This window comes from Bos mutus, chromosome 8, assembly GCF_027580195.1.
Source record: "Bos mutus isolate GX-2022 chromosome 8, NWIPB_WYAK_1.1, whole genome shotgun sequence".
Lineage (NCBI taxonomy): Eukaryota > Metazoa > Chordata > Mammalia > Artiodactyla > Bovidae > Bos > Bos mutus.
Genome location: NC_091624.1, coordinates 22,453,743 through 22,479,989, shown reverse-complemented (window position 1 = coordinate 22,479,989; position 26,247 = coordinate 22,453,743). Strand labels below are relative to the sequence as shown.

General features: G+C 40.1%; 1 protein-coding gene across 3 annotated transcripts in view; it reads left to right on the top strand.

Moving 5' to 3' along the window:
* Positions 1-26,237, top strand: part of TMEFF1 (transmembrane protein with EGF like and two follistatin like domains 1) — a 96,461-nt gene extending 70,224 nt beyond the window's left edge. Inside the window, exons 8-10 of one of the 3 annotated variants that reach the window (XM_070375194.1) lie at positions 10,972-11,095; positions 21,037-21,195; positions 25,131-26,237. In XM_070375194.1, the coding sequence (XP_070231295.1) occupies positions 10,972-11,095; positions 21,037-21,195; positions 25,131-25,215 (368 nt within the window). In that variant the 3' untranslated portion in view covers positions 25,216-26,237. The remainder of the gene's footprint in view (positions 1-10,971; positions 11,096-21,036; positions 21,196-25,130) is intronic. The other 2 variants (XM_070375195.1, XM_070375196.1) reach the window with 2 other exon arrangements.
* Positions 26,238-26,247: the final 10 nt, after the last annotated feature.

Here is a 26,247-nt window from a genome sequence, read left to right as displayed (position 1 = left end):
GATAGGCTACCTACTCCAGTCTTCAGCTTCCCTGGTGGTATAGAGTCCACCTGCAATGTGGGAGACCTGGGTTTGATTCCTGGGTTAGCAAGATCCCCTGGAGGAGGGCATGGCAACCCACTGCAGTATTCTTGTCTGGAGAATCCCCATGGACAGGGGAGCCTGGCGGGCTGCAGTCCATGGGGTAGCAAAGAGTCAGACATGACTGAGTGACTAAGTGTGCGTGTGTGTGCTCACGTGTGCGCGCACACACACACACACACACACACACAAGGTGTGTGGGAGCTGGGTATGTGACATTTTAAAAACGTGGTTGCAGAAAATTTTAAACACAAATGAACAGGATAGTATAATGAACCCTTATATACTCAACCACTGTCAATAGTGAACAGCATTCTGTCATCCTTGTTTTGTCTGTATACCTTTACCTGGTGGATTATCATTATTCTTATTTTACAGATTTTTTTGAACTTTAATTTACATACATGGAAATGCACAAATGTTAGCTGTCAGTTTTGACAAATGGATAGACCCCATCTGTACTACACCTTATCACAGTCTTTGTAACATTTCCATCTACCCAGAAAGTTCCTTTGTGGCAAATGACATTTTAATGTGGCCATTTTTATCCAAGGATATTTTCATACAGCCTGAAAGCCACTGTAACACCTTTTAATTGCCAGCACATTCTCACTCCATTCCTGAGCATCACCTCACCCCAATCCTTACCCCACCTTCGAGTTCATCCTCTCAGCCTCTCCTTCTGCTGATCAAGGATACCAGACACACCAAGATATCAATATTGTTGGTTCCATTATTTGGTGATTAATGTTTATATATTTTAATACAGCTCATTTGATATGCCCTTTTAAAAATGGTCTTGATAAATTTGCCTTATCAAAAGGTAAGCCTGAGCCAGTTGCTGCAGTCACTGAAGGAGGGGGAGAGCCTATGTTGTGGAGTGTGGAGGAGAATCACAGTGAAGATGGTGAGAAGGCTGTGTAGGTGGGTGGCACAGAACCCTACGGGGAGGAAGGTCGTTGAGAGATGAGAGTGGGATGCTGATCTAGAGGTGACAGGTGGTGAGCACAGCAGGGGAAGGGACGGGGGGAAGGGGTGTAGGAGTAATGTGATTTTGTTCCATCAGGGAGATGAAAGGAGTGCTTCCTAAGGGAACCACGGAGGAGGTGGATGAGTTTACGTGCATTAGAAAAGGTGTTTCACTGGGCAGAGTGGAAAGACTAGGAGAGAAAGAAGCAGAGTTAAGGTTGGTCATATCTACTCCCTAGACATGAGAGGGTGGGGGTGTTGGGGAGTAGACGAGAGTTTCTGCCTAGGTAAATGGTTCTCTGTTGGGGTCTGAGGAGACTTGGGTTAAAGAAGGATGTGTTAGTGATGAAGCTTGGAGTGAAGGTTGGTATAGGGGAAGTAGGAAAGTATATTGAATTTTTGAATTCAGTATGTTGGCTCTGTGAAAGTAAAGAGCCCTCGAGTTACTAATGCAGTATTGATGTTGTGGCTTCAGTAGCCTCTTCTAGGTGCATGTCCTGGTTGTTAACAGCAAATCCTGGTGCTTTATTTGGGTGGAACATGGATGGACCAAGACAGAGTCAGTGAGACTTGGCTTTGCAGATAAGCCATCTGGAGTCTTACCACATCGTCACTTAGAACCATACTCTCCTTTGTATTTGAAAACACTGCCGCTGGTGGCAAATTGGTTTCTGAATGCCTCTGTAGGGTGGAAGGCACTGCTGGGTGTCTGAGCTTTTTATATTGTGTGTGTGCTCGTGCACACACATGCACACATTGTTCAGAGACTCGCAGTTGCAGCTGTTATTCATGGAGCCTGTCACCACTTGCCTGAAGGCATTGTTTGTACGGGGCTGTGCCCAGTTCTTGCTGTGCAAGGCTACATCTCTGCTGTGGTTTCTGAGACTGTGCTTCATTACATCTGTAAAGCCTTTTAATCTTTCCATTTTGAAGTTACCTAATTTACGTGGCCTGGAGAGCAAGTGCTTGAACATTCCGCTTTTGTCTGTTCCCCACCTACCTCCCAGGGTAGCTTGGTGAAGTCTTGTGGTGGTTAAGAGCTTGTGCTCTGAAGTCAGACTTGGTCCATGCTGTGGATCAAATCAGGCAGTGTGGCCTGATTTCTCTGAGCTTCAGTGATCACATCGGTGAAGCAGGGGCAGTAATACCTACTGCCTAGGATTACTTTGAGCATTAAATGCTGTCACTGAATTCCTTATCGATGTTATTATGGTGTTTTTTCCTAATTTCATCGTTAGTAGCCTGGCTGTGCTAAAGGTTCTTACCATTGGTAAGTCTGCCTGTCCACTGTGTTTAATGTGGCTCATGAGTGACAGTAGGCTGGTCATCCTTCCAACAGTTTTTAATCAAGTACGCTACTGTGTGCCAGTTGCTTGCACGTATTTAATCCTTATTACAGTCATGTTACCACCATTTTGCAGATGAAGAAGCTGAAACTGTGGCTCATGTAGAATGGCAGAGCAGCGGCCAGAATTCAGCCTTTCTGACACTAAGCCCTGGTGCTCTTTCTTTTTCATGACAACTATTCCAGAATTCCGTTCTCGTGCATGCTCTCTTCAATTTTCTTCAGAATAGTTAATCTACTCTCAGCTACCACCTTGGTGAACACTTATACTCTAGCTTTATTCTTTCTCTAAGAACTAGTTTCATATATTCAGCTACCTGTGGGTCTTTACACCTACATTTAGCTTGTACTGCTTTGCCTGAACTTCCAGGAACTACTGTCTTGCCTGGGACATGATAGGTGCTTAATAAATACCTTTTGGAGGACTGGAGATCTCAATTTGAACTCAGTTTACTACATTCTTTGTACTGAGCCTCCTGTCATTAGGCTCATACAGAGTTTTTCTTTTAGTTTGTAAAGTTGTGAAATATATATAACTATACCATGTGCTGTCTTAACCATTTTTTAAGTGTATGGGGCTGGTGGTATTCAATAAATTCATGATGTTGTGCCACCATCACAGCATCCATCTCTCGAAATGATTTCATCCCGTGAAACTGAAACTATAGCCATTAAGCAATAACTCATTTCCCCCTCCCCTCTGCCCTTATAGCCACCATTCTGCTGATAGTTGCTATAATTTTGACTATTCTACATAACTCATATAAGTGGAAATTATGCAGTATTTGTCTTTTTGTCACTGGCTAGAAAATCCCATGGGCAGAGGAGCCTGGTAGGCTGCATGCAGTCCATGGGTCGCTAAGAGTCGGACATGACCGAGCAACTTCACTTTCACTTTTCACTTTCATGCATTGGAGAAGGAAATGGCAACCCACTCCAGTACTCTTGCCTGGAGAATCCCAGGGACGGGGGAGCCTGGTGGGCTGCAGTCTATGGGGTCACTAAGAGTTGGGCATGACTGAGCAACTTCACTTTCACTTTCAGTTAACATAATGTCCTCAAGGTTTGTTTGTGACATAGCATATGTCGGAATTAATTTCCTTTTTAAGGCTGAATATTTCCTAGGGTGTGTAGAATATTCTCTACAACTCAGCCATCTTGTTTATCCATTAATGGACACTTGGGTTGCTTCCATGTTTTAGCTATTTTAAGTAATGCTACCATGAATATAGGTATATAGCTGTCTCTTGGAGACCTTGCTTTCCATTTTTTTGGGGGAGAGTATATATCCAGATGGATCATATGGTATATCTACTTTTAATTTTTTGAGGAAGCACCCTACAGTTTTCCCTAGTGGCTGTACTGTTACATATTCTCACCAGCCATGCCCAAGGATTACCATTGCCAATACTTGTTATTTTCTGGTTTGGGGATAGTAGTCATCCTTTTGGGTATAAGGTGCTATCTTGTTTTCACTCATATTTCCCTAGTGATTAATGGCTTCCCAGGTGGCGCAGTGGTAAAGAATCCACCTATGAATGCAGGAGACACAAGAGATGTGGGTTCGATCCCTGGGTTGGGAAGATCCCCTGGAGAAGGAAATGGCAACCCACTCCAGTATTCTTGCTTGCAAAATCCCATAGATAGAGGGTCCTGGCAGGCTACAGTCCTGGGGTTGCAAAGAGTCCAACACGACTGAGTACGGATGCATGATGCAGTGATTAATGATGTTGAACATATTTTGATGTGTTTATTGATGTTTTGTTGATTCTTTTTGAAGTAAAATTGTTTTACACAATTCTGTATTGAGCCATCTTTAGCAAAGGGGACAATTCTGTTGTATTAAACACTTAAATGTTAGTGGGTTGGTTGTTGCAAACTATATAAAGGGTAAAACTAGGGAAGTTTGACATTAAGAAAAAAATTGGTGGGCAGTGAGGTAGGTGGTGAACAGACATGGGGAAATCCACTCAAAGATAATGAAAGAGAGATTTCATTCAATATAAGGAAAACTTGATAATATTGGAACTAACTGTATTATATTGAAGAATATAAAGAATATCAAGGAGAGACAAGAAAGCCGTCCTCAGTGATCAATGCAAAGAAATAGAGGAAAACAATAGAATGGGAAAGTCTAGAGATCTCTTCAAGAAAATTAGAGGTGCCAAGGGAACATTTCTTGCAAAGATGGGCACAATAAAGGACAGAAATGATATGGACCTAACAAAAGCAGAAGATATCAAGAAGAGATGGCAAGAATACACAGAAGAACTATACAAAAAAGATCTTCATGACCCAGATAATCATGATGGTGTGATCACCAACCTAGAACCAGACATCCTGGAATGTGAAGTCAAGTGGGCCTTAGGAACCATCACTACAAACGAAGCTAGTGGAAGTGATGGAATTCCAGTTGAGCTATTTCAGTCCTAAAAGATGATGCTGTGAAAGTGCTGCACTCAGTATGCCAGCAAATTTGAAAAACTCAGCAGTGGCCACAGGACTGGAAAAGGTCAGTTTTCATTCCAATCCCAAAGAAAGGCAATGCCAAGTCGTGTCTGACTCTTTGCGACCCCATGGACTGTAGCCTACCAGGCTCCTCTGTCCATGGGATTTTCCAGGCGATAGTATTAGAGTGGATTGCCGTTTTCTTCTCCAGGGGATCTTCCCAACCTAGGGATTGAACCCAGGTCTCCCTCATTGTAGACAGACACTTTACTGTCTGAGCCACCAGGGAAGTCACAAAGAATGCTTAAACTACCGCACAGTTGCACTCATCTCACACGCTAGTAAAGTAATGCTCAAAATTTTCCAAGCCAGGCTTCAACAGTATGTGAACTGTGAACTTCCAGATGTTCAAGGTGGGTTTAGAAAAGACAGAGGAACCAGAGATCAAATTGCCAACATCCGCTGGATCATCGAAAAAGCAAGAGAGTTCCAGAAAAACATCTGCTGCTGCTCTATTGACTGTGCCAAAGAAAGCCTTTGACTGTGTGGATCACAATAAACTGTGGAAAATTCTGAAAGAGATGAGAATACCCGACCACCTGACCTGCCTCCTGAGAAACCTATATGCAGGTCAGGAAGCAACAGTTAGAACTGGACATGGAACAACAGACTGGTTCCAAATAGGGAAAGGAGTACTTCAAAGCTGTATATTGTCACCCTGCTTCTTTAACTTCTATGCAGAGTATATCATGAGAAACGCTGGGCTGGAAGAAGCACAAGCTGTAATCAAGATTGCCAGGAGAAATATCAATAACCTCAGACATGCAGATGACACCACCCTTACGGCAGAAAGTGAAGAGGAACTAAAGAGCCTCTTGATGAAAGTGAAAGAGAAGAGTGAAAAAGTTGGCTTAAAACTCAACATTCAGAAAACTAAGATCATGGCATCTGGTCCCATCACTTCATGGCACATAGATGGGGAAACAGTGGAAACAGTGTGAGACTATTTTTCTAGGCTCCAAAGTCACTGCAGATGGTGATTGCAGTCATGAAGTTAAAAGATGCTTGCTCCTTGGAAGGAAAGTTATGACCAACCTAGACAGCATATTAAAAAGCAGAGACATTACTTTGCCAACAAAGGTCCGTCTAGTCAAGGCTATGATTTTTCTAGTAGTCATGTATGGATGTGAGAGTTGGACTGTAACGAAAGCTGAGCGCTGAAGGATTGAACTGTGCTTCAAAAGGATTGCTTTTGAACTGTGGTGTTGGAGAAGACTCTTGAGAGTCCCTTGGACAGCAAGGAGATCCAACAGGTCCATCCTAAATGAAATCAATCCTGAATATTCATTGGAAGAACTGATGCTGAAGCTCCAATACTTTGGCCACCTGATGTGAAGAGCTGACTCATATGAAAAGACCCTGGGCAAGATTGAAGGCAGGAGGAGAACGGGACGACAGAAGATGAGATGGTTCGATGGCGTCACCAACTCAGTGGACATGAGTTTGAGCAAATTCTGAGAGTTGGTGATGGACAGGGAGGCCTGCCATGCTGCAGTCCATGGGGTCGCAAAGAGTGGGACATGACTGAGTGACTGAACTGGACTGAACCGATATTATGAGTTCCTTATCTCTGAACATGTTTAAGTAGAAACAGGATCATGGGGTTATAACTAAAGAAATTCCTTCATTAGATCTAATGACCTCCAAAGACCCTTACACATCTGAGTTTCTGGTTTCATTTACTTTCCAAAGCATCTTGACACTATTTTTCTTCTATGTTTCTATTATCTGTTCCTACTGCTGAGCTCGAACTTTTCAGTGCCAGAGTTTGGATTGTGTAGTAACCTCTTAATTGGTCATCCTGTCTTTCTTTTGTCTTCCAATTAATTTTAACAGCTTTTTGAGATACAATTTACATACCATTAAGTTCACCTGTTTAAATAGTGTAATTCACTGGGTTTTTTTTTCTTTTAGTATATTTAAAGGATTGTACTAGCATTACATGTACTAGTATCATAATCTAATCTTAGATCATTTTTATCACCCTCAAAATAAACCTCACACCGGTGTCACACTCTTCATTCTCCCCTAACCATCAGCTCTAGCCCTAGGTAACCACTCTCAGTTAACTTCTTATGTAAAATATGGCTTCGCTTGTGTTGCCCTCCAACTGGGTCCTCCTTGTCCATATGATTAAGAAAACGTTTCGCATCTGAGGTTTAAATTTTTCCATGCTCTGACTTCAGCTTATTTTTCCAACTTTGACTTAAACCCTTGCACAGTCTGAATGTATAGTTCTTGCTAGGTCCACTTACCTCTCGTTCTTGAGAGTGAGAACAGGTACCTTATACCTGTTTTTTGGTTTCCATCATTCAACTATCTGAATCTGTCTATGCTTTGAGACCTAACTTGAGTGCTACCTTCTCTATGAGTCCTTCCCTGGGTTATTCTGCCTAAAATGAAGTTCTCCTTCGAACGTGAACTTTCATAGCACTTAGTATTATAAAGCCTTCTTTTGGTGTTTTATTGTATGCTATTGTGTGGGACCTCTTCTCTTGTGTTGTTCAGCTTTTTGTGTGTGTATGTTGATGATAAACTTCTTGAGGGCAGGGACTGTGACCACTTTTCCCTTAACCCCTCTGTAGCTTAGCTGAGCATATGGATGTGCACAGAAATAGTATGTAAGTGTAATGGAATGAATAGTGTTGGCATTGAGCAGAATGCTGAATTTGGACTCTGTGACAGAGATTTCAAAGTCTTAATAGATATGTCCACTTTTTTTTTAATTTAATTTAATTTAATTTTATTTATTTATTTTTTTATTTTATTTTTAAACTTTACATAATTGTATTAGTTTTGTCCACTTTTATATGGCTTTGCTTTGTCTAGAGCTTGATACCACATTCTTTCATTAATCATTCAGTGAATGCTATTGGTGTACTCTTTATTCATTTCTCATAACCCATTCTTAATTTTCTTACTGCTATCATGCATCTGAATTCTCTGATCACTTTCAGCTCTGCATTATTTTGCTGTTTTTAGGACTTTCTTATGGTAGGTTAGTACATTACCACAGCTTTTGGGGACCAGTGTGGTCTGTTTGTTATATACTTTATGCAACTTTATTTCTATAGGCTGGTACTTAACTCAGTCTCTATAGTCCCATTATTATATACTTCATGGTATATCACAGCCTGAAAATATCATGTTTTGAGAAGCTGCAGGATGATAAGCACTGTGGGAGACAGTTGCATTCCTCAAGTCACTTCATGGCTTGATTGCAAAGGTCGAATACTACTCTTGGTTTGAAACCATAGCAAGAACATTACTATGGTCTAAGTGTCAGGAGTTATACAGAAATGGATAATACAGGCATCTAGATCCTCAGGGAGTTCATGGTCTCATGGTAGAGACAATTTAAATACCTAAATAATTATGACAGTGTTTTGAGTATTGTAGCACAGAAGTGGGTGGTCAGGATTGTAGCAGCCCAGAGGAAGGCTTGATTTCTTTGTCACCACACGTAATTATGGTTTAGGAACTGGAAGAGCCCCTGTAAGCCCTTTGAGGACAGGATACATCTTAACTGCTTTTTTTATCCCAGCACCTAGCAGAGTCCCTGGCATATGGAGGGTGATGAATAAATGATAAATGAGTAAGCCACCTGTTCTGTGCTGTCTACCCTTGTGGCTACTAGCCACATGTGACTGTTGAGTATTTGGAATGTGACCAATTGGAATTGAGGTGTCCTGTAAGTGTGAAGTGCTCCCCAGATTTTGTAGACCTATTTAAGAAAAAGGAATATAAACTATCATAATTTATCTGAATATATGTTGAAATGCTATTTATTTGATATATTAGGTTAAATAAAATATATGATTAAAATTATCTTGTCTACTTTTAAAAAATATGAAATAAAATAAAAAATAAAATTTTTCTTTTTAAAAATAGAAAAAATTTTGTTACTAGAAAATAAAAGATTATGTATATGTCTTATACATCTTTTTTAATTATCAACATTTTATTTGGTTTATTTTAAAAATTTATTTTATCCATCTATTTTTGGCTACGCTGGTTTTCATTGCTCCTCATGGGCTTTCTCTAGTTATGGTGGGCTGGCTTCTCACTGCAGTGGCTTCTCTTGTTTTGGAGCACTGGCTGTAGGGTGCGCAGGCGTCAGAGTTGTGGTACGTGGGTCAGTTGCCCCACAGCACGTGGAATATTCCTGGACCAGGGATTGAACACATGCATTGGCAAGCGGATTCTTAACACTGGACCACGAGGGAAGTCCACTGTATTATACTACTGATAGGCTTTTCTGATCTCATTCAGCTCTCTTAGAAGAAATTACTTGATTAAGGTTACACAAAATAGCAGAGATACCCTTAAAATTGAGATCTTCTGTGTTGGATTTCCCCTTAGTTTAATTCTCTTTTCTATGCATAAATTTGCACAAGGTAAATACATAAAATTTGAGGTAAAATGGCATGAATTTGGTCTTAAGTCTTATCTTTGAACTTAATAATCATTAAGATTAATAGTCAAAAAGATTCTCCTTTCATATGTAAAGTTTGATCTCCAGAAAAACCTGCATTTTCAGTTCTCAGTTTTTTTCACACTTGGTACACCTATTCCCAGTTCTTCCTTGCTTTTTGATATCTATATATACACATAGTCTCTTATTTCATTCCTTCTTAATTTGTTTCTATTAATAATTCTTCAGATTATATTAACACTTTGTGTGTATTTGGGGGAGATAAGTCTTGGCTGGTGCATGATGTGTTACATAGAGAGCTGGTGGGTTTAGTGGCCTGTACATGCATTAATTATCTCACGTAATACAGTTGTGAGATCTCAGGCTTCGAGAGGGTGGTATGCTCAAGGTCACATGAGATTATTATTGTGAGATTATTATTAGTAAGAATCTGTAATTCACAGAATAATACACAGAATCTGTAAGCTGGAATTTTATAAAATGGCAGGAGGCTTGGGAGTTTTTCCTACACATGGACAGACCTGTAAACATTGGGGAACTCTGGGTTCATAGAGCTGAGGACTAATATATTAGGTAAATGCCAGAAAAAAAGTAAAAAAAAAATTGATTCTAGGTTGTGTGAATATGTAGATAAGTATGCATATATAAGTATATGGAGATGATGAAGGACAGGGAAGCCTGACATGCTGCAGTTCATGGGGCCACAAAGAGTCTAACATGACTTAGCGACTAAACAACAAGTATACGGGGAAAAGAGACATGGGAATAGAGAATGAATTAATGAAACAATATCGTTGATTTTGAAGACTGGATCCCCATGCCTTCTTCTTTCCTGCCCTTTTCTATCTTTGCTTCCTGACTCTTCCCATTTTTGGTAGTGGAATTACTTACCACCCTTCTGTTTTTGTCAGTTCAACCCAATTCAGTTCAAGTCAGTATACCTAAGTCCAAACGCATATTCATTAATATGTTTACAATGGTTCTCTTTGGATAGAGAGATTTGGGATGGTTTTAAATTTGTTTTTTATTTGTTCTCGGTATCATTTGAATTTTTTTTTTTTTTTACAGAAACATATACTAAGAAAAACAATTTAAAAAGAACAGAAAACTATTTTCACTTGGGAAAAAATCAATATGCTTGATAGTTTTCATTCCAAAGTAAACCTTTCACCCTAAACTTTCAGAATCTCATACTTGTTCTCTGCCTTACCAGTGTCCTTTCGCCTCAATTTCATAGCCTCAAGGTGAATGGCTAGAGTAAGTCAATTCCCCAAAAGCCACTGCTACATACCCCATCTCTCTGTCACAGAGGTGAGATTTCTTCTGGAAGTAATGTTTATTTTTATAGCAAAGATGTTGAGTGTTTTTATTTTTTCTGATTGTTTTTAAATAGCAGTCACTCACAGTGGTCACATCCTGCAAATATTTTTAAATGCTTTGAATCTAAACAGTCTACCTGCTGTGTTTGTGGCATAATGAGACCTTGGTTCTTGTCCAGCTTCCTATCTGATAAATTTCCTTCCCAAATTACCCAGCAAGGGGCGAATTTATTTGTTGTCCTAGAACCTTTGAAAAGTCCATGTTTTTCAATTTGCTTTTCATTATTTATTGACCTGGTTTATGTTCTTTTAAGATGCTAGTGATCAAAGGGAAGATGTTTATATTGGAAACCACATGCCTTGCCCTGAAAACCTCAATGGTTACTGCATCCATGGAAAATGTGAATTCATTTATTCTACTCAGAAGGCTTCTTGTAGGTAAGTCAGAGTACCTCCAGATCAGAGGTCAGACCTTTTTTCCATCTTTGGTCACTGCTCTGTAGCAGGCAATGAAATGTGGACTAAAAATATCACTAAAAGGTAGTATTTATTTGCAGTTGAGTTAAAAAAAAATACATTAGCAGCATCATTTGGAAAAAGCTGGCAAGTAATATGCAAAAAAAAAAAAAAAAAAACCCCAGGTGTTTATTAGGGTTTTGAGATAGGCTTAACCTTTTTAATATTATGCTGTGTATTTTTTAATATAGAACTATACCATAGACCAACATTATTTTGATTTTTAGGCGGTCTGTCACAGAGTGAGTGTGTTAAGAACTGAGAATGTTCTTAAACTTTATGGTCAAGTTTCAAATAAAGGTTTTAATATATTTCTCAAAATAAAGGGATGGGGATTAGAATCAGGTGTAATGTGAGGGATGGAGACAGAAAGGGTGTGAATCTTCAACTCTGTGATTCCAGAGGGGTTGTGTAAATAGAGCTGAGACAAAACTAGATCTCGAATTTCCGATACTCACCCTCATGGCCTTAGTGCTTTTGCTATTCCTTGTCTGTACTGATAACACTTCTTGCTGCTGCTTCTGGGAACTTGTCTTCCACCTCTGGTTGGTCTAGTTGTCAAGGCAGTGTTTGCAAACACAGGGTGATTGGTCTTGTTCTTCTCACTCCTGCCCCCTGCAGTTTGACTAGTGAATCTTTCTCTCAAGAAGTAAAAGAAAGCTTGTGAAATCAAGTCTTCTGGTTTCTCTGTTTCTTTAACTCCATTCCCCTGACTTCTCCCCAACCCTGCTCCCTCCCATTCTCCTCCTACTTAAAAAAATAAAACAAAACACTGTAAATTGTTTTAATGGTTATTAAGAGTTCTTTGTTAAGCTTTCAGCTTCCTTCTAATTGAATGGTTTCCTTGTCTTTGAAGAAGCTAACACCAGCCTTACCCCCCACCCTACCCCTTTGCTTGTACATTAAAAAAAAAAAAAATACAGCCATGCAAGGGAGAACAAAATAAAATCATACAGTGGATTCCTTACGCTTGTCTCATAGTGACATACATACTGCAATAGAAGTTCAGATCATGTTGACCTCTGAGCGTGGGGTGTCTTTTAAGATACCTAAAAGGGAGGGAAGGAGAGGTTGATGTCTAAGCCTCATGAACCTATTTGCAGGGCAGTGGAGATGCGGACATAGAGAACAGGCCTGTGGACACAGTGGGGGAGGTGAGGACGGGATGAATTGAGAGAGCAGCATGGCAACGCATATATTACCATGTGTAAAACAGATAGCAAGTGGAAATTTGCTGGGTGACATGGGGAGCACAACCCAGTGCTCTGTGACAGCCTAGACGGGTGGGCTGGAAAGGGAGATGGGAGGAGGGGTGGAGGGGTAGAGGGGTTCAGGAAGCAGGGGACATACGTATACCTGTGGCTGATTCATGTTGATGTATGGCAGAGGCCAACACAATATTGTAAAGTAATTATCCTCCACTTAAAAAAAATGATAATGGTACTTATTTCCTAGTGTTGTTAATATATGCAAAATACTTATCACAATGCATGTTATGCAATCTGTATTAAATAAATAGCAATGGATGTTGATATTGACAATATTGATATTACCAGGCTATTCGAACTGTTAGGTTAGGGACTCTGTTTTGCTAACCATTGTCTCCCCAGTGCCTAGCATACGGCCTCTCCCAGTAGCTACTCAGTGAATATTTTTTGAATGACATGTGATGGTGGCCAACTCTTGCGTCTTCTTCAGACCAGAGGTGTTTCTTAAATGCTAAAGAATCTCTTTTCTGCATATTGTAACTCCAAAAAGCAGTTGATCTTTGTCTTTTGTCTAAGCATCTACAGTGTCCACAAGAACCAGGCCTTGGCATCACATGGATTTCTACTGGTAGGTGTATTTGTTTAGTAGCAGGTAAACTGTTTAGTAGCAGTAAACAGGCAGGGATGAACACCCTTTAGCCACAGTCCTGTTATTAGGTTAAAATCTTTTAGCATTATATCACCATTAATTTGTTTCTTTATTGCTTTTGTTGTTGTTCAGTCACTACTCCGTGTGTGACTCTTTGCCTACTTTGTACCAAATCCTACATGGCCCTGGGGTCTCAAGTTCAAATATAACAGAGATCCAGCCTTCAGAAAAACTTAGTCTGGTGGCAGCAACTGACAAATAGTAATTTAAATGTAATACTATATGAAAAATGCTATCATACATAGATATACATGAGATGATTTGAGACTTCAAGAAAGCTCTTCAACCTTAAGTGGGAGGAGGGGCAGGTCTTATGGGGACATTTGTGCCATACCAGGAGATTGTCCTTTAATTAATTAATTAATCTGGCCACACTGCATGGCTTGTGAGATCTTAGTTCCCCAACCAGAGATGGAACCCAAGCCCATACAGAAAGCAGAGTCCTAACCACTGGACCTCCAGGGAATTCCCATGTCCTTTATTTTAAAGACAGAAACCATTTAAGGATTTAAATAAGAAAGATACGGGCAGATCTGAAAGCCATCTGGGTAGCTAGGTGAAAAATGGATTAGAAGACTGAAGGTTAGGAGCCTGTCTGTTAGTGAGGAGTGAGAGCCTGAACCAAATAAAGACTTACAGAGGGACTGAGATGAGGACATGAGTTGTAGAGAGAAAACAGGTGGTGACTCCAGAGGTTTTGGTGGCTGGTTGGGTATGAGGATGGGAATGTGGGAGTTGGTGGAGGGTCATGGGAGGAAAGAGTCAAGAGAGTCTCCTGGGTTTCTAGCTGATGCAAAATTGAGGAGGGAAAGGAAATAGAGGGAGGAGAATGGAGGTTTGGGGGGACATGATGCACTGAGCCTAATAATGCTTGATCTCAAGTGTCTGTGGGGCATCCACTTATCTAGTAGGCTCCTGGGTATCTGTGGTTTTGGAACTCATGAGACAGGTGCACATTGAAGATGTGTCTGAGAATCATTCCATCTTTAGCATTGTTGTTCAGTCGCTTAGTTGTGTCTGACTCTCTGCGACCCCATGGACTGCAGCACGCCAGGCTTCGCTGTCCTTCACCATCTCCCAGAGCTTGCTGAAACTCTCGTGTCCATTGAGTTGGTGATGCCATCTAACCATCTCATCCTCTGTCATCCCCTTCTCCTCCTGGCTTCAATCCTCCCCAGCATCAGGGTCTTTTCTAGTGAGTCAGCTCTTCTCATCAGGTGGCCAAAATATTAGAGCGTCAGCTTCACCATCAGTCCCTCCAATGAATATTCAGGATTGATTTCCTTTAGGACTGACTGGTTTGATCTCCTTGCAGTCCAAGGGAATCTCAAGAGTCTTCTCCAACACCACAGTTCAGAAGCATCAATTCTTTGGCACTCAACCTTCTTTATGGTCCAACTCTCATTCGTACATGACTACTAGAAGAAACCATAACTTGGACTATATGGGCCTTTGTTGGCAGAGGTCTTTAGCGTATCCCATCTAATTCCTACAGCAGTCCTTCCACCCACAGGGCCTCCAGGTGATTAATCTCTCACCTTTTCAGTGCATATCCTCATTGCCTCCTTACTCAGCTTAATTCCGTGGTCAATCCTTGTAGTACCTCCTTTGCTTCATCATGCACTCACTTGACAAAACTATCATCCTGGTTCGTTCCAGCTTCCCGCCTGCTGCATACCTACACCCACCAGGCTTTAACTGGTCTTATGCACCTTTATACTCAGCGGGCCCTGCATGCTGCCGGCAGTCACTCTATAACTGCGGTCCTTCATCCTCCTCTCCTAGATAAAATGACTGCTTTTACCATCCACCCTCTCTTCAGACTGTCAACACCTCCTCTCATCCTCACTCTCAGGTAATGATCTTGTTTCAAAGTTCAATGAGAAAACTGAAGGAGTATGACGAAAGCATTCACAGGCTTTTTACTATCACTGCCAGCAGTGTTCCCCATTTTTCTTCTTACCATATATTGTTTTGTTCATATATTTTTATACATTTATAAGCTACTTTTTATTTCTTTTATCTTGAAAGGTATTTCTCATTGTCACTTCTATCAGCTACGATCCCATTTCTGTCCTTTCCTTTGTAGAAGAACTGGAAATAGTTGTCTGTAGTCTGTCTCCAGTTTCTCACTTCCTATCTCATGAATTCACCCCAATGAGCTTTTGCTCCCCAGCACTTCACTGAGACTGTTCTTGTTGCTAAATTCATCAGTCAGTTTCTCAGTCTCAAATGGCTTTTGAATGATCAGTGGCGTCCAACCTCCTGCATGATAGACATTCTTCGCTTGGTTAAGGGATTACGCTCTCCTTCCTCCTTTCTCCTTCCTCACTGGCTGCTTTTCTTTCAGCCTTCTTGCCTGGGTCCTCTTTTGCTTCCTGGTCTCTCAGTGTTGGCGTGCTGCCAGGGCCCAGCCCTGATTCTCTTCCTTAGTGACTCCATCCAGCATCAGGGCTTTACATGATGTATGCTGATGACCCCCAGGCCACTCTCTCAACCTGGGACTCTCCCTCTCTGCCCCTTTTCACATGAGCATCTGACACCTTAAGCTCAATAGAACCTAAGCTAATCTCTGGATCTGCCCTCCCTCTCCTAAACCTGTTCTACCTCTAACTTCTCCATCTCGGTTGATGCTGACTCCATCTTTTCTTTGGTTTACACAAAACACCTCTGATATGACTTTGACTTGTCTCTCTGTCATACTCCACGTTTAGTCATTTCAGGTGTCCTGTTAGCTCCGTTTCAGAATATATCCAGCATCTGATGACTTCTCATCATCACTACTACTCCTAGTCCAGGCACCATTTTTCCCCTCTGGCATTATGCGTTAGCCTTCCTGATTGTATCCTAAATAGTCCATATTCAACACAGCAGCCAGAGTGAGACTTTAAAATAAAAGTCAGCTCTTGGCTTTCCTTTGCTAATGCCCTTCCAGCGGCTCCTTCACCTCCCGAGTGAGGAGCCCTTCGCCAGGTGGGCCCCTTCACCTCTCTGTGTTGGTCCTCTCCTTCCCTTTGGCCGGCCCATTCCAGCCACACTTGCTTGGACACACCGTGCACTCATGCACCCACCTCAGGGCCTTTGCACTGATTCTTCTTTTGCCTGTTATGCTCTCCTCACACTTGTCCACACAGCAAACTCCCGACCCCCTTCACATCTTTACTCACATGTCTCTTCCTGAAGCTTGCCTTGACCATCTTCCTTAAAGTTGCAGGGCTCCCTTCCTGGCCTATACCTGGCACTCATGATACCCCTTAATTCTTTCTCTTTGTTCTCTTTAATTCTACCTTCTAACATAACCGTTTAATTTGCTTATTGTGTTTATTGACCCTCCCTCCCCTACTGGAGGATGAACAAGCCAGGGATCTTTGTTCCCTGATGTATCACACATGCCCACCTCAGTACTTGGCACATGTCGGGTGCTCAGTAAGTAGGTTGAATATTCGAGTGAATGAGTCAGCCCATGAGGCTGTGGGCATGATGAGATTACCATGGAGGGTGTGGACATGAAAGAACAGGCAAGAGAGAACCAGATCCCTGGATCTGCCTTTAATCAGCAACAGAGGAAGTAGTGCTAACCTGGAATTTAATACTCCAGGTATTGGAGAGTATAATCCAATAGTCAGGTGCAGGAATGATGTCCAGGGGGACCTGCATGAGTGAAACATGGTCTGTACATTCTTTCTGATACTCTGACCTTTAATTTTTGAATTAAGCTTAATTGTCAACTGCGTATCTAGGACATTGTTATAGCTCCCTGTGGAACTATTTTTATTTCACTGAGCTTTGACTTTTGGCTGTTAGCCTGCCATGAAATATATTCTTTGAGAAAATCCTATGAGACTTCATTATATTGTTGAATTTATTATAGCTGTATTGTTGAGGATGATGCTCTCTGGATGAGAAAGTACTCTTTCTGGGGCTGGGGGACCAGGCTGTGTCGCTTGTGGGGATCTTAGTTTCCCGACCAGGGGTTGAACTCATGCCAGTGAAAGCCCTGAGTCTTAACTACTGGATTGCAAGGAAATTCCCGGAAAGTACCCTCTTTATATGAGGACTTATGAGATCAAGTTCCCTTAAATTTAATAAAAATAGCAACTGATTTGTTTTTTAAAAACAAATAGTTGATTTGCAGTATTAATTTCAAGTATACAGCATAGTGATTCAGTATTTTTATAGATTATACTCCATTAAAAGTTGTTACAAAATAATGGCTATAATTCTCTGTGCTGTACAGTATACTTGTGGCGTATCTATTTTATATATAGTAGTTTGTCTCTCTTAATCCTGTACCCCTGTCTTGCTCTTCTTCCCTTCTGCCTCCCCACTGGTAACAACTATTTGTTTCCTACATTTGTGAGTTTGTTTCTTTTTTGCTATATGCATTCTTTGTTTTAATTTTTAGATTTCACAAAATAACTGGTATTATCAGTATTTGTCTGACATTTCGCTAAGCGCAGTATTCTCTAGGTCCATCTATGTTGGTGCAGATGGCAGAATTCCATTATTTTTATGGCTGAGGAATAGTCCATTGTGTGTATGTGCATTTATCCATTTGTCTGTTATGGACACTTGGGTTTCTTTAGTATCTCGGCTATTGTAAATAATGCTGCCCTGAACATTGGGATGTATGTATCTTTTCAAGTTCGTGTTTTTGTTTTTTCTGAATATATGCCTATGAGTGGAATTTCTGGGTCATTAGGTAGATCTGTTTTCAGTTTTTTGAGGAATCTTACTGGTTTCTGTAGTGACTGCACCAGTTTACATTCCAACAATAGTAGTATGTACAAGGGTTCCCTTTTGTCCACATTCTTGCCAACATTTGTGATTTGTGGACTTTTTGATGATAACCATTCTGACAGCTCTGAGATGATATCTTAGTAAAATGTTGAGCATCTTTTCATTTAGCCATCTCTGTATGTCTTCTTTGAAAAAAAAAAGTCTGTTTAGGTCTTCTGCCTATTTTTTGATTGGGTGGTTTTTATGATAGTTATATGAGCTGTTTATATATTTTGGATATTGACTGCTTATCAGTAATATCATTTGCAAATATTTTCTTCCATTCAGTAGGTTGTCTTTTTGTTTTGTCTATGGTTTCCTTTGCTGTGCAAAAGATTTTAAGTTTAATTAGATCCCATTTGTTTAGTTCTGCTTTTATTTTTTTGCCTTGGGAGACAAATTAAAAAAATATTGCTATTATTTATGTCAAAGCGTGTTCTACCTGTGTTCTCTTCTAGGTGTTTTGTGATTTTCAAGTCTTACATTTAGTTTTGATCTATTTTAAGTTTATTTTTCTGTATGGCGTGAAGAAATACTCTAGTCTCATTCTGTTACATGTATTTGTCCAGATACTGTTATTCTTTTGAACAACTGGCTTGATTTCCTTTTGTGGAGATTGTATTTTATATCCGTGATTTTATCTCTTTCCCTTTTCCCCCTCACCTCTCAGCTCCCGTCCCACTTCTTTCCTTTATCCAGTGGTTTTTAGTATATTCATGGAGTTGTGCAGTCACTGCAGTCAGTTTACATTTCATCACCCTGAGGAAACTATGCCCTTTACCCCCAAATCTCCCCATCCTCCTGGGCCTTAGCCAGCCACCAATACTCTTTGTCTCTGTAGATTTATCTATTCTGGACATTTCATTTCAATAGATTGTATTCATGCAGTGTGTGGTCTGTGTCTGTCTGTCTTTGACTTAGCATACTGTTACACAATTTATTCATGTTGTGATGTGTATCAATATTTTGTTCCTTTTTGTGGCTGAACAGTATTTCATTAGATGGGTAATACCACATTTTTTAATCCACTTACCAGTTGAAAAATAATTAGATTGTTTCCACTTTTGGCTATTACGGATCATGCTCCCTTGCATAATTGTTTGCAAGTTTTTGTGTGGACGTGTGTTTTCATTTCTACTGGGTAAATGCCTAGGAGTTGCTGGGCCAAATGCTAACTCTGTATTTAACTTTTTGAGGAACTGCCAGAATGGTTTTAAAAGTGGCTGCATCATTTTTATGTTCCCTGCAGAATCCTTGCCAACACTTGTCATTTTCTGGCTTTTTGATTCCTGGTGGGTATGCTAGACATCTTATTGTGGTTTTGATTTGCGTTTCCATGACGACTAATGATATTAGTGCTTATTTGTCATTTATCTATCATTTTTGGAGAAATGTCTGTTCAGATCTTTTGTCTATTTTGTACCTTTTCCCTCTTTTTGTTAATGAGTTTTAATAGTTTTTTATATACTTTAGATACAAATCTCTTGTCAGATTCATACTTTGCAGAAATTTTCTCCTGTGGCTTATCTTTTCAGTTTCTTTCTTGATAGTGTCCTTATGTACAAAAGATTTAATTTTGACTTAGCCTAGTTTAACTTTGTTATTGTTTGTGCTTTTGATGGTGTATGAAGAAATCATACCTCATCTAAGGTCATGAATATTTACTTTCTTCCCCCCGCCAAGAGTTTTAAAGTTTTAGTTCTTGCATTTAGATCTGTGATCCATTTGAGTTAATTTTTGTGTATGCTATGAGGAAGAGGTCCAACTCTTATTCTTTTGTATGTGGATGTCCAGTTGTCCCAGCACCATTTGTTGAAAAGACTGTTTTGCATCAAATTATCTTAGCTCCCTTTCCAGATATCAGTTGACCATAGATGTAAAGGTGTATTTCTGTGCTCTCAGTTATGCTTGTGATCTATGTATCTGCCAAACTGCCATTTTTGTCTGCTAGGAAGCTTAGAACCAGTATGGAACCTCTGGCAGGTGTCTGGGCCCCCAAGGGTAGGATGTGTGGACTCAGGTTCCTCGGGCTTCCTGTTCCTGTGCTTTTGGGTTTCTTTCTTCCTGTGCGTATGTGTGTGTTAGTTGCTCAATCGTGTCAGACTGTTTGCGGTCCTATGGACTATAGCCCACCAGGTTCTTCTGTCCATGGGATTCTCCAGGCAAGAATACTGGAGTGGGTTGCTGTTTCTTTCTCCAGGGGATCTTCCCAACCCAGGGATTGAACACGGGTCTCCTGCATAGCAGGTGGATTCTTTTTTTTTTCCACTCTCTGAGCCACCAGGAAAGCCCCTTGCTCTGTGTGTTTTTATTAAAAATTATTTTTCTGTAATGAAATGTGGGACATTAATAAATATTCTATCCTTAGACTTCTAATGTTTTATTAATCAGTTTTAACTGAAGGCTGGCGAATTTACACATTTCACTTCTGTCCTTCTGTCAACTAAAAAATGTGAGTTTTCTATTAAGTATTTTAAATGTTTCTCCCTGTCAAATTATCATCAGCTGATGTTGTTGCCTTTTTATTTACTCTTAATTGGAATTCAGATAATTTCTCAGATTTGTACCTACTTGACTGCTTAGCTCTGTTTCTGTCATTAACAACTTATTTTCATCTCTTCCCCTTGTTCTTTAAATGATTATATTATGTACACTGAGAAGCGTCTTGAATATAATTTGGTGTTACGTTCAGAGAACTGTAAATGTCTATAAAACTATTTATTCAGTAATCCCACTTGAAGTATCTAGCGTAAGGGATAACGCTAAATATAGAATGCACAGTCATCATAATATCCACCACACCTAACTCATAATTCTGAAAAATAGAAAATAGCCGATATGTCTAAAAGCAAGGAATAGGAATTGCTGTATTTTAGCCACTGAATGGGATATTGTGAATCCATTTTTAAATGGCAGTAACAAAGACTGCTTAGCAGCTTTTAAATTAAAGTGATATGATGATGAGTGCAAGAAGCACTTTGTAAACTAGTCGTATCCAAAAGAGTGTAAGGAAATACAGTAATGGCAGTGTTTTTTCAGATGGTGGGAGAGTGCCTGATTTGCTGTTTCTGTTTATCATTCTTTTGTACGTTTTCATTTTAAAACCTGGAATTACTGAAATTTATAAATCTCACAGGAGTCCTTTTTTTCTTTTTCCCCCTTTTCAGATGTGAATCTGGTTACACTGGACAGCACTGTGAAAAGACAGACTTTAGTATTCTCTATGTAGTGCCAAGTAGGCAAAAGCTCACTCATGTTCTTATAGCAGCAATTATTGGAGCTGTACAGATTGCCATTATAGTAGCAATTGTCATGTGCATAACCAGGTAGGTAATGGCCTACAAAATACCAACTTTCAATTAGAGGTGGGTGGCTATTAAAGAATCCTGAAGCACTCAAAATAATGGGGACTTGACATCTACCAGTCTATTAGGAAGAAATCCTAGAATTAATTCTCTTAAGGTTTCCATGTAGGTCTGACCTCTCCCCATCGTGCTGCTTTAGAATTTGGTCAAGAACTCATTCCCAGGGTTACAGGCAGATCTAGGCTCAGGCAGAGAAAGCCTGAGGGTACTCAGTGGCATAAAGGAATTTTGAGATCTTAGAACTGTGTGTCCGCTTTAAGCATCACCTTCAGGGACAGTGATGGTAGCAGGATGGTCTGCACATGCATTGAAGAGCCAGGCAGGAACTTTCTAAGTCCTGCAGAATTGACTGGGTCTTGTGCCCTAAGAATATACTTTATCTATAGTAAATACAAGAAGGGAAGAAATCAGAGGTTAAAGAAAACTGCTTTTTAAATATGTTGTCTTAGCATTACTTCATTTTCTAGAATACAGTTATAAGTAGTAAACTTTAAAATACTCTATCATAACTAAAACCATTGGGAGTTTATCATAACTGAACCCCAAAGTAAAGGACATAATTGGAGTGCAGTTGGCCTAAAAAGAGGTGTTTTCCAGGCTGAGTGGAAATATGTAAGTCAGACTGAACTGGACCTTGGAGAACTCAAAGAAAATTAAGTTTTCATCTTGTTCATCTTTATGCTTCTGAGTCTAAGGTCTTTTCTTCTTGCTTACCTCTTCCTACCTCCTTTCAGTTTGGTTTAGACTCCCATAAACATTATCTCTATACATTTCTGCCTTATTCTGGGCTGAGGGTTGGGCTATATCAAGTGTAGATATTGGCAGGCCATAATGGATTTATGGCTCTTCTGTCTGAAGTCTGGGGAGAAGCCAGACCCTCTGTGGTCTCAGCCATCTGGAGCTAAAATGATAAATCTAGCAATGATGAAAAACTCTTCTCTGAATAACATATTTTTCATAAAATACAAGTGCTGAAAGCCAGTGGACTTTATTCTATAGAACAGATGATCTGCCCTTAGGCAAGACTACTGAATATGAAATTGGGCAGTAGATTAAAGTAGGGACATAATGTTATAAAAAATAATGACAGCAGAAAGAGAACATAGAAAAAATAAACCCACCATGTAACAGCAGGGCTGCCTGTGGCTGTGTAACATGGGCTCAGAGGTGAAGCAGTTTGCCTGTGGTCCTCCAGCTAGTAAGTGAAACGGTCTGGATTTGGATTCGGTGCTGCCTGATTGCTAAACCATTCCTCTTGCTATGGAACCACCAAAAAGAGGGGGGTCCATGTTAAGTCATCTTGGGAAATACGTTTGCTAAGTATGATCCTCCTGTGGGAGTGCGATTCAGACTTGATTTTATAGCAGTTCAGGGTTTTGCAACAGGGAAGGGACTTGGTGTGAATCATTTTCCCAGGGCATTAGTTCTGTGTGTCATCTGAAAAATTTATTGGAGAGAAAATGTGAGGTTTTGGAAGACCATTTAGGACGTTATTAGAGTAAAGCAGAAGTGGAATAACAGATGATTTGGAAGGTGAATGAAAGAAATAAGGTAATAAGGTAAAGGTAAGGAAAGATTTTGAGGCCCAGTGATTTTTAGTTCCTTAAAGATCTTAAAGATCAAAGGACGTTAGAGTCAGCAAGAAGTTACTTTGTATTCAACCCCTTCATTCTAGAGAAGTGAGGAAACTGGTGCCCTAGGTTGGGAAAACTTCACCCAAGAGCAGAGAGATAGTTAAGCCCTTTTGTTAATCCTATCCAGCCTTTTGTCTAGCTCTTTGCCTCAATTCTCACTGTGCCATAATCCTCAGCTACTAAATTACAATTACCTTGCAGGTAGTTTTTAAATTAGTGGTGGTTGTGGTTTAGTCGCTGAGTCGTGTCTGTTTGCGACCCCATGGACTGTAGCCTGCGAGGCTCCTCTGTCCATGGGATTCTCCAGGCAGAAATACTGGAGTGCGGCATTTCTCTCCAGGGGATCTTCCCGACCCAGGGGTTAAACCTGGTCTCCTGCCTTGCAGGCAGATTCTTTACCAACTAAGCTACCAGGGAATTCAAGTTAGTAACCTCTAGTGTATATCCCATCACTCGAGTACTCTTGCCTGGAAAATCCCATGGACGGAGGAGCCTGGTAGGCTGCATGTAGTCCATGGGGTCGCTAAGAGTCGGACACGACTGAGCGACTTCGTGTTCACTTTTCACTTTAATGCATTGGAGAAGGAAATGGCAACCCACTCCAGTGGGAGAATCCCAGGGACGGGGGAGCCTGATAGGCTGCCGTCTATGGGATCACCCAGAGTTGGACATGACTGAAGCGACTTAGCAGCAGCAGTTTATATCCCAAGTCCATTTGCTGCCTTCACAGACACATAGGCGTTGCCTTATATTTAACTGTTACAGTGTATTCACTACCCTCTGTCTCTATGTCTGAAGGGTCATCTCATTGAATTTATCATAGATCTCTTCCTGAGGCCTTTTTATTATGGCATTTTCACCCCTAGAATGTCTTGCTCCCTTGGATTGAGGATATTATAATTATGCACTTGGACTGACCTGCACTGCATTTTTAAGGAGTGTCTCTCCCACACAGTCCATTGCGACAGCTGTTCACTTATCCTGTGGTGACTGTTACATGTGAGGAATCTTCCTTTAAAGGGATGTTCCCACTGACACATTTATCAAGACTGCAGGAGTGAAATTTTCTTCTCTTAGGCTTGGCATCTTCTTTCATGTTGAATATCACCTTGGCCGAACCCCCTTATTGTGTAGATGGAAAAAACCCATGGTCTCAGAAACTTGTCCAGTGTCACGGTGAGGTGTGACAGTTGAGGAAGATTGCCGTCCCTCTCAATCGGTGTTCCCATGTGTGAAATGGAGTTGATTCCAGCCCTGTCTACCTCCAAGTGTTTTTATGAGGATAAGGCAAAATTTGTGAAAAACAGTATGTAAACTGGAAGTGTTACCATCAAGCTTTTACATCAAGACAAAGTAGTGCTCTTGGAAAATGAGTAAAAACCTGGAACTTTAGGGTAGAAGTTCTTGTCTCAAGACTTTCTTACTGTTAGATTATAAAGTTCTTGCTGGAAGAGATTTTAGAGGTTAGTCCAACTTTTAATATTTTGCTTATAGAAAAAGGGTGTTGCACAGCTAGTTTCTAGCAGAGCCTCAACTCAGAATTACTGGAGCTCATCCAGCTTCCTTTATTCCATGTTGTGTAGTGTATAGCACTTTGTGCACAGTGAGATCTGATTGCGTTTACATTCTAGTGGGCGGGCACATGGCACGACAGGCTTTAAACCACCGCAGAGAAACATGCACAGAGCCGTGAGAGCAGACTGAGAAGTATCTCTTATCCCCCAAGTTCTGTCCTGGGTTTTGTGGTTTGTCCCAGCAGGGTGTTGAATGACTCCTTCTGAATTACCATCTAAAATAACTAGGCATTTCCTGTATTTTCTGATTTGAGGTTAATAAGCACATTTCTTCCTGATTTCTCCTTCATCTAAGCTGTCCTTGTCATTTTGAGGGTGTTGTCATGCTCAGGGAAAGTACATAAGCAAGGATCCTTTCTACTGTCACAAGTTTCCATGTTACCAGTCACTGTGGTTTGGTAATTGCCAGGCCAGAAGAAGGGTGGCGATTCCTCTTGGGCATGCACATGCAGTGGGAGACCCTGGGAGTGAGTTTCATTTGTGTTTACACCTGCATTGCATGTCTAACCCTCTCACCTCCCTGCTTTGTAGGAAGGACGGCAGTCTGACATGATAGTCTGTCATCAAATAGCGTCTGTTTCCCTTTCATGTGATCATATGCAATATGGCTTTCTGTGTGGAATGTGTATTAACCTGGAAACATTTGAAATATCCTAAACAAAATGACATTTTCCTTTTTTCTTGACAGAAAATGCCCTAAAAATAATAGAGGACGACGACAGAAGCAAAACCTAGGTCATTTTACTTCAGATACGTCATCCAGAATGGTTTGAACTGGTGACTTTTATATGTACACTGACCATGTGATGTACATTTATTATGTCTTTTTTTAAAGAATGGAAATATTTATTTCAGAGGCCTTATTTTTGGACATTTTTAGTGTAGTACTGTTGGCTCGTATTTAGAATATTCAGCTACAACAGTTTTGGACTGTTTAGTAGTCTTTGTTTTATGTTTTTAAATACAAAAATTGATTTCACAAATTTGTACCACATGGTAATTCTAAGACTTGTTCTTTACCCATGGAATGTAATATTTTTGCAAAGATGGACCACTTCACAAATGGTTACAAAGTCATACCCACTTCTTCCACAATGACCACAGCAAATGACCAAGCATGAACTAAAGGTAAAGATGTTTACAGATTACTTTTCTTACAAAAAAAATCTAGAAGACACTGTGTTTAGACATTTCAATGTTTTTGAGATTTATTAACTGATTTTTTAGACACTGCCTATCGCATGAACTATAAAGTTGTGTGTGTTAGATGTAAAATATTTATAAGATGTATGGACTGGAATTTGATCATTTCTCTCTTTGAAAAAATAATTCTGAATTAATTTTTAAAAGTATATGGTAGCAGTGATGAAACGGATCACTGAAAAGTAGACTTAGATGTTGTGAAAATAGTCTGTTTAACAAACGGATTGGAATAAAGCCTACTCTGTCATTTAAACTACTTTAATACACATTCATTTTTAAAGAGAGTATTTGTTTTAAGATAAATAAACCAATGGTATCAGTGTTTGTGAATAAAATGCAAAAATGATGTTAACAATTGGTGCTCTTTGTGTGAGCTTAAAAATCATCTCAGACCTCTATCCAAATTTGTTCTGTTATAATAGCTATACTAATAGGTTGTTGATGTTTAAAGATCTGAAGTGTGAGTAGAATGTGTTCAGGTGTTTAACATGTAGTTTAGGTATGCAGAAGTATGCATGTAGAATTTAAGAATATGTTCAAAATATTAATTTTAATATTCGGTTTGGAAAAGCATGTTATAATATAATGTTTTCACTATATGG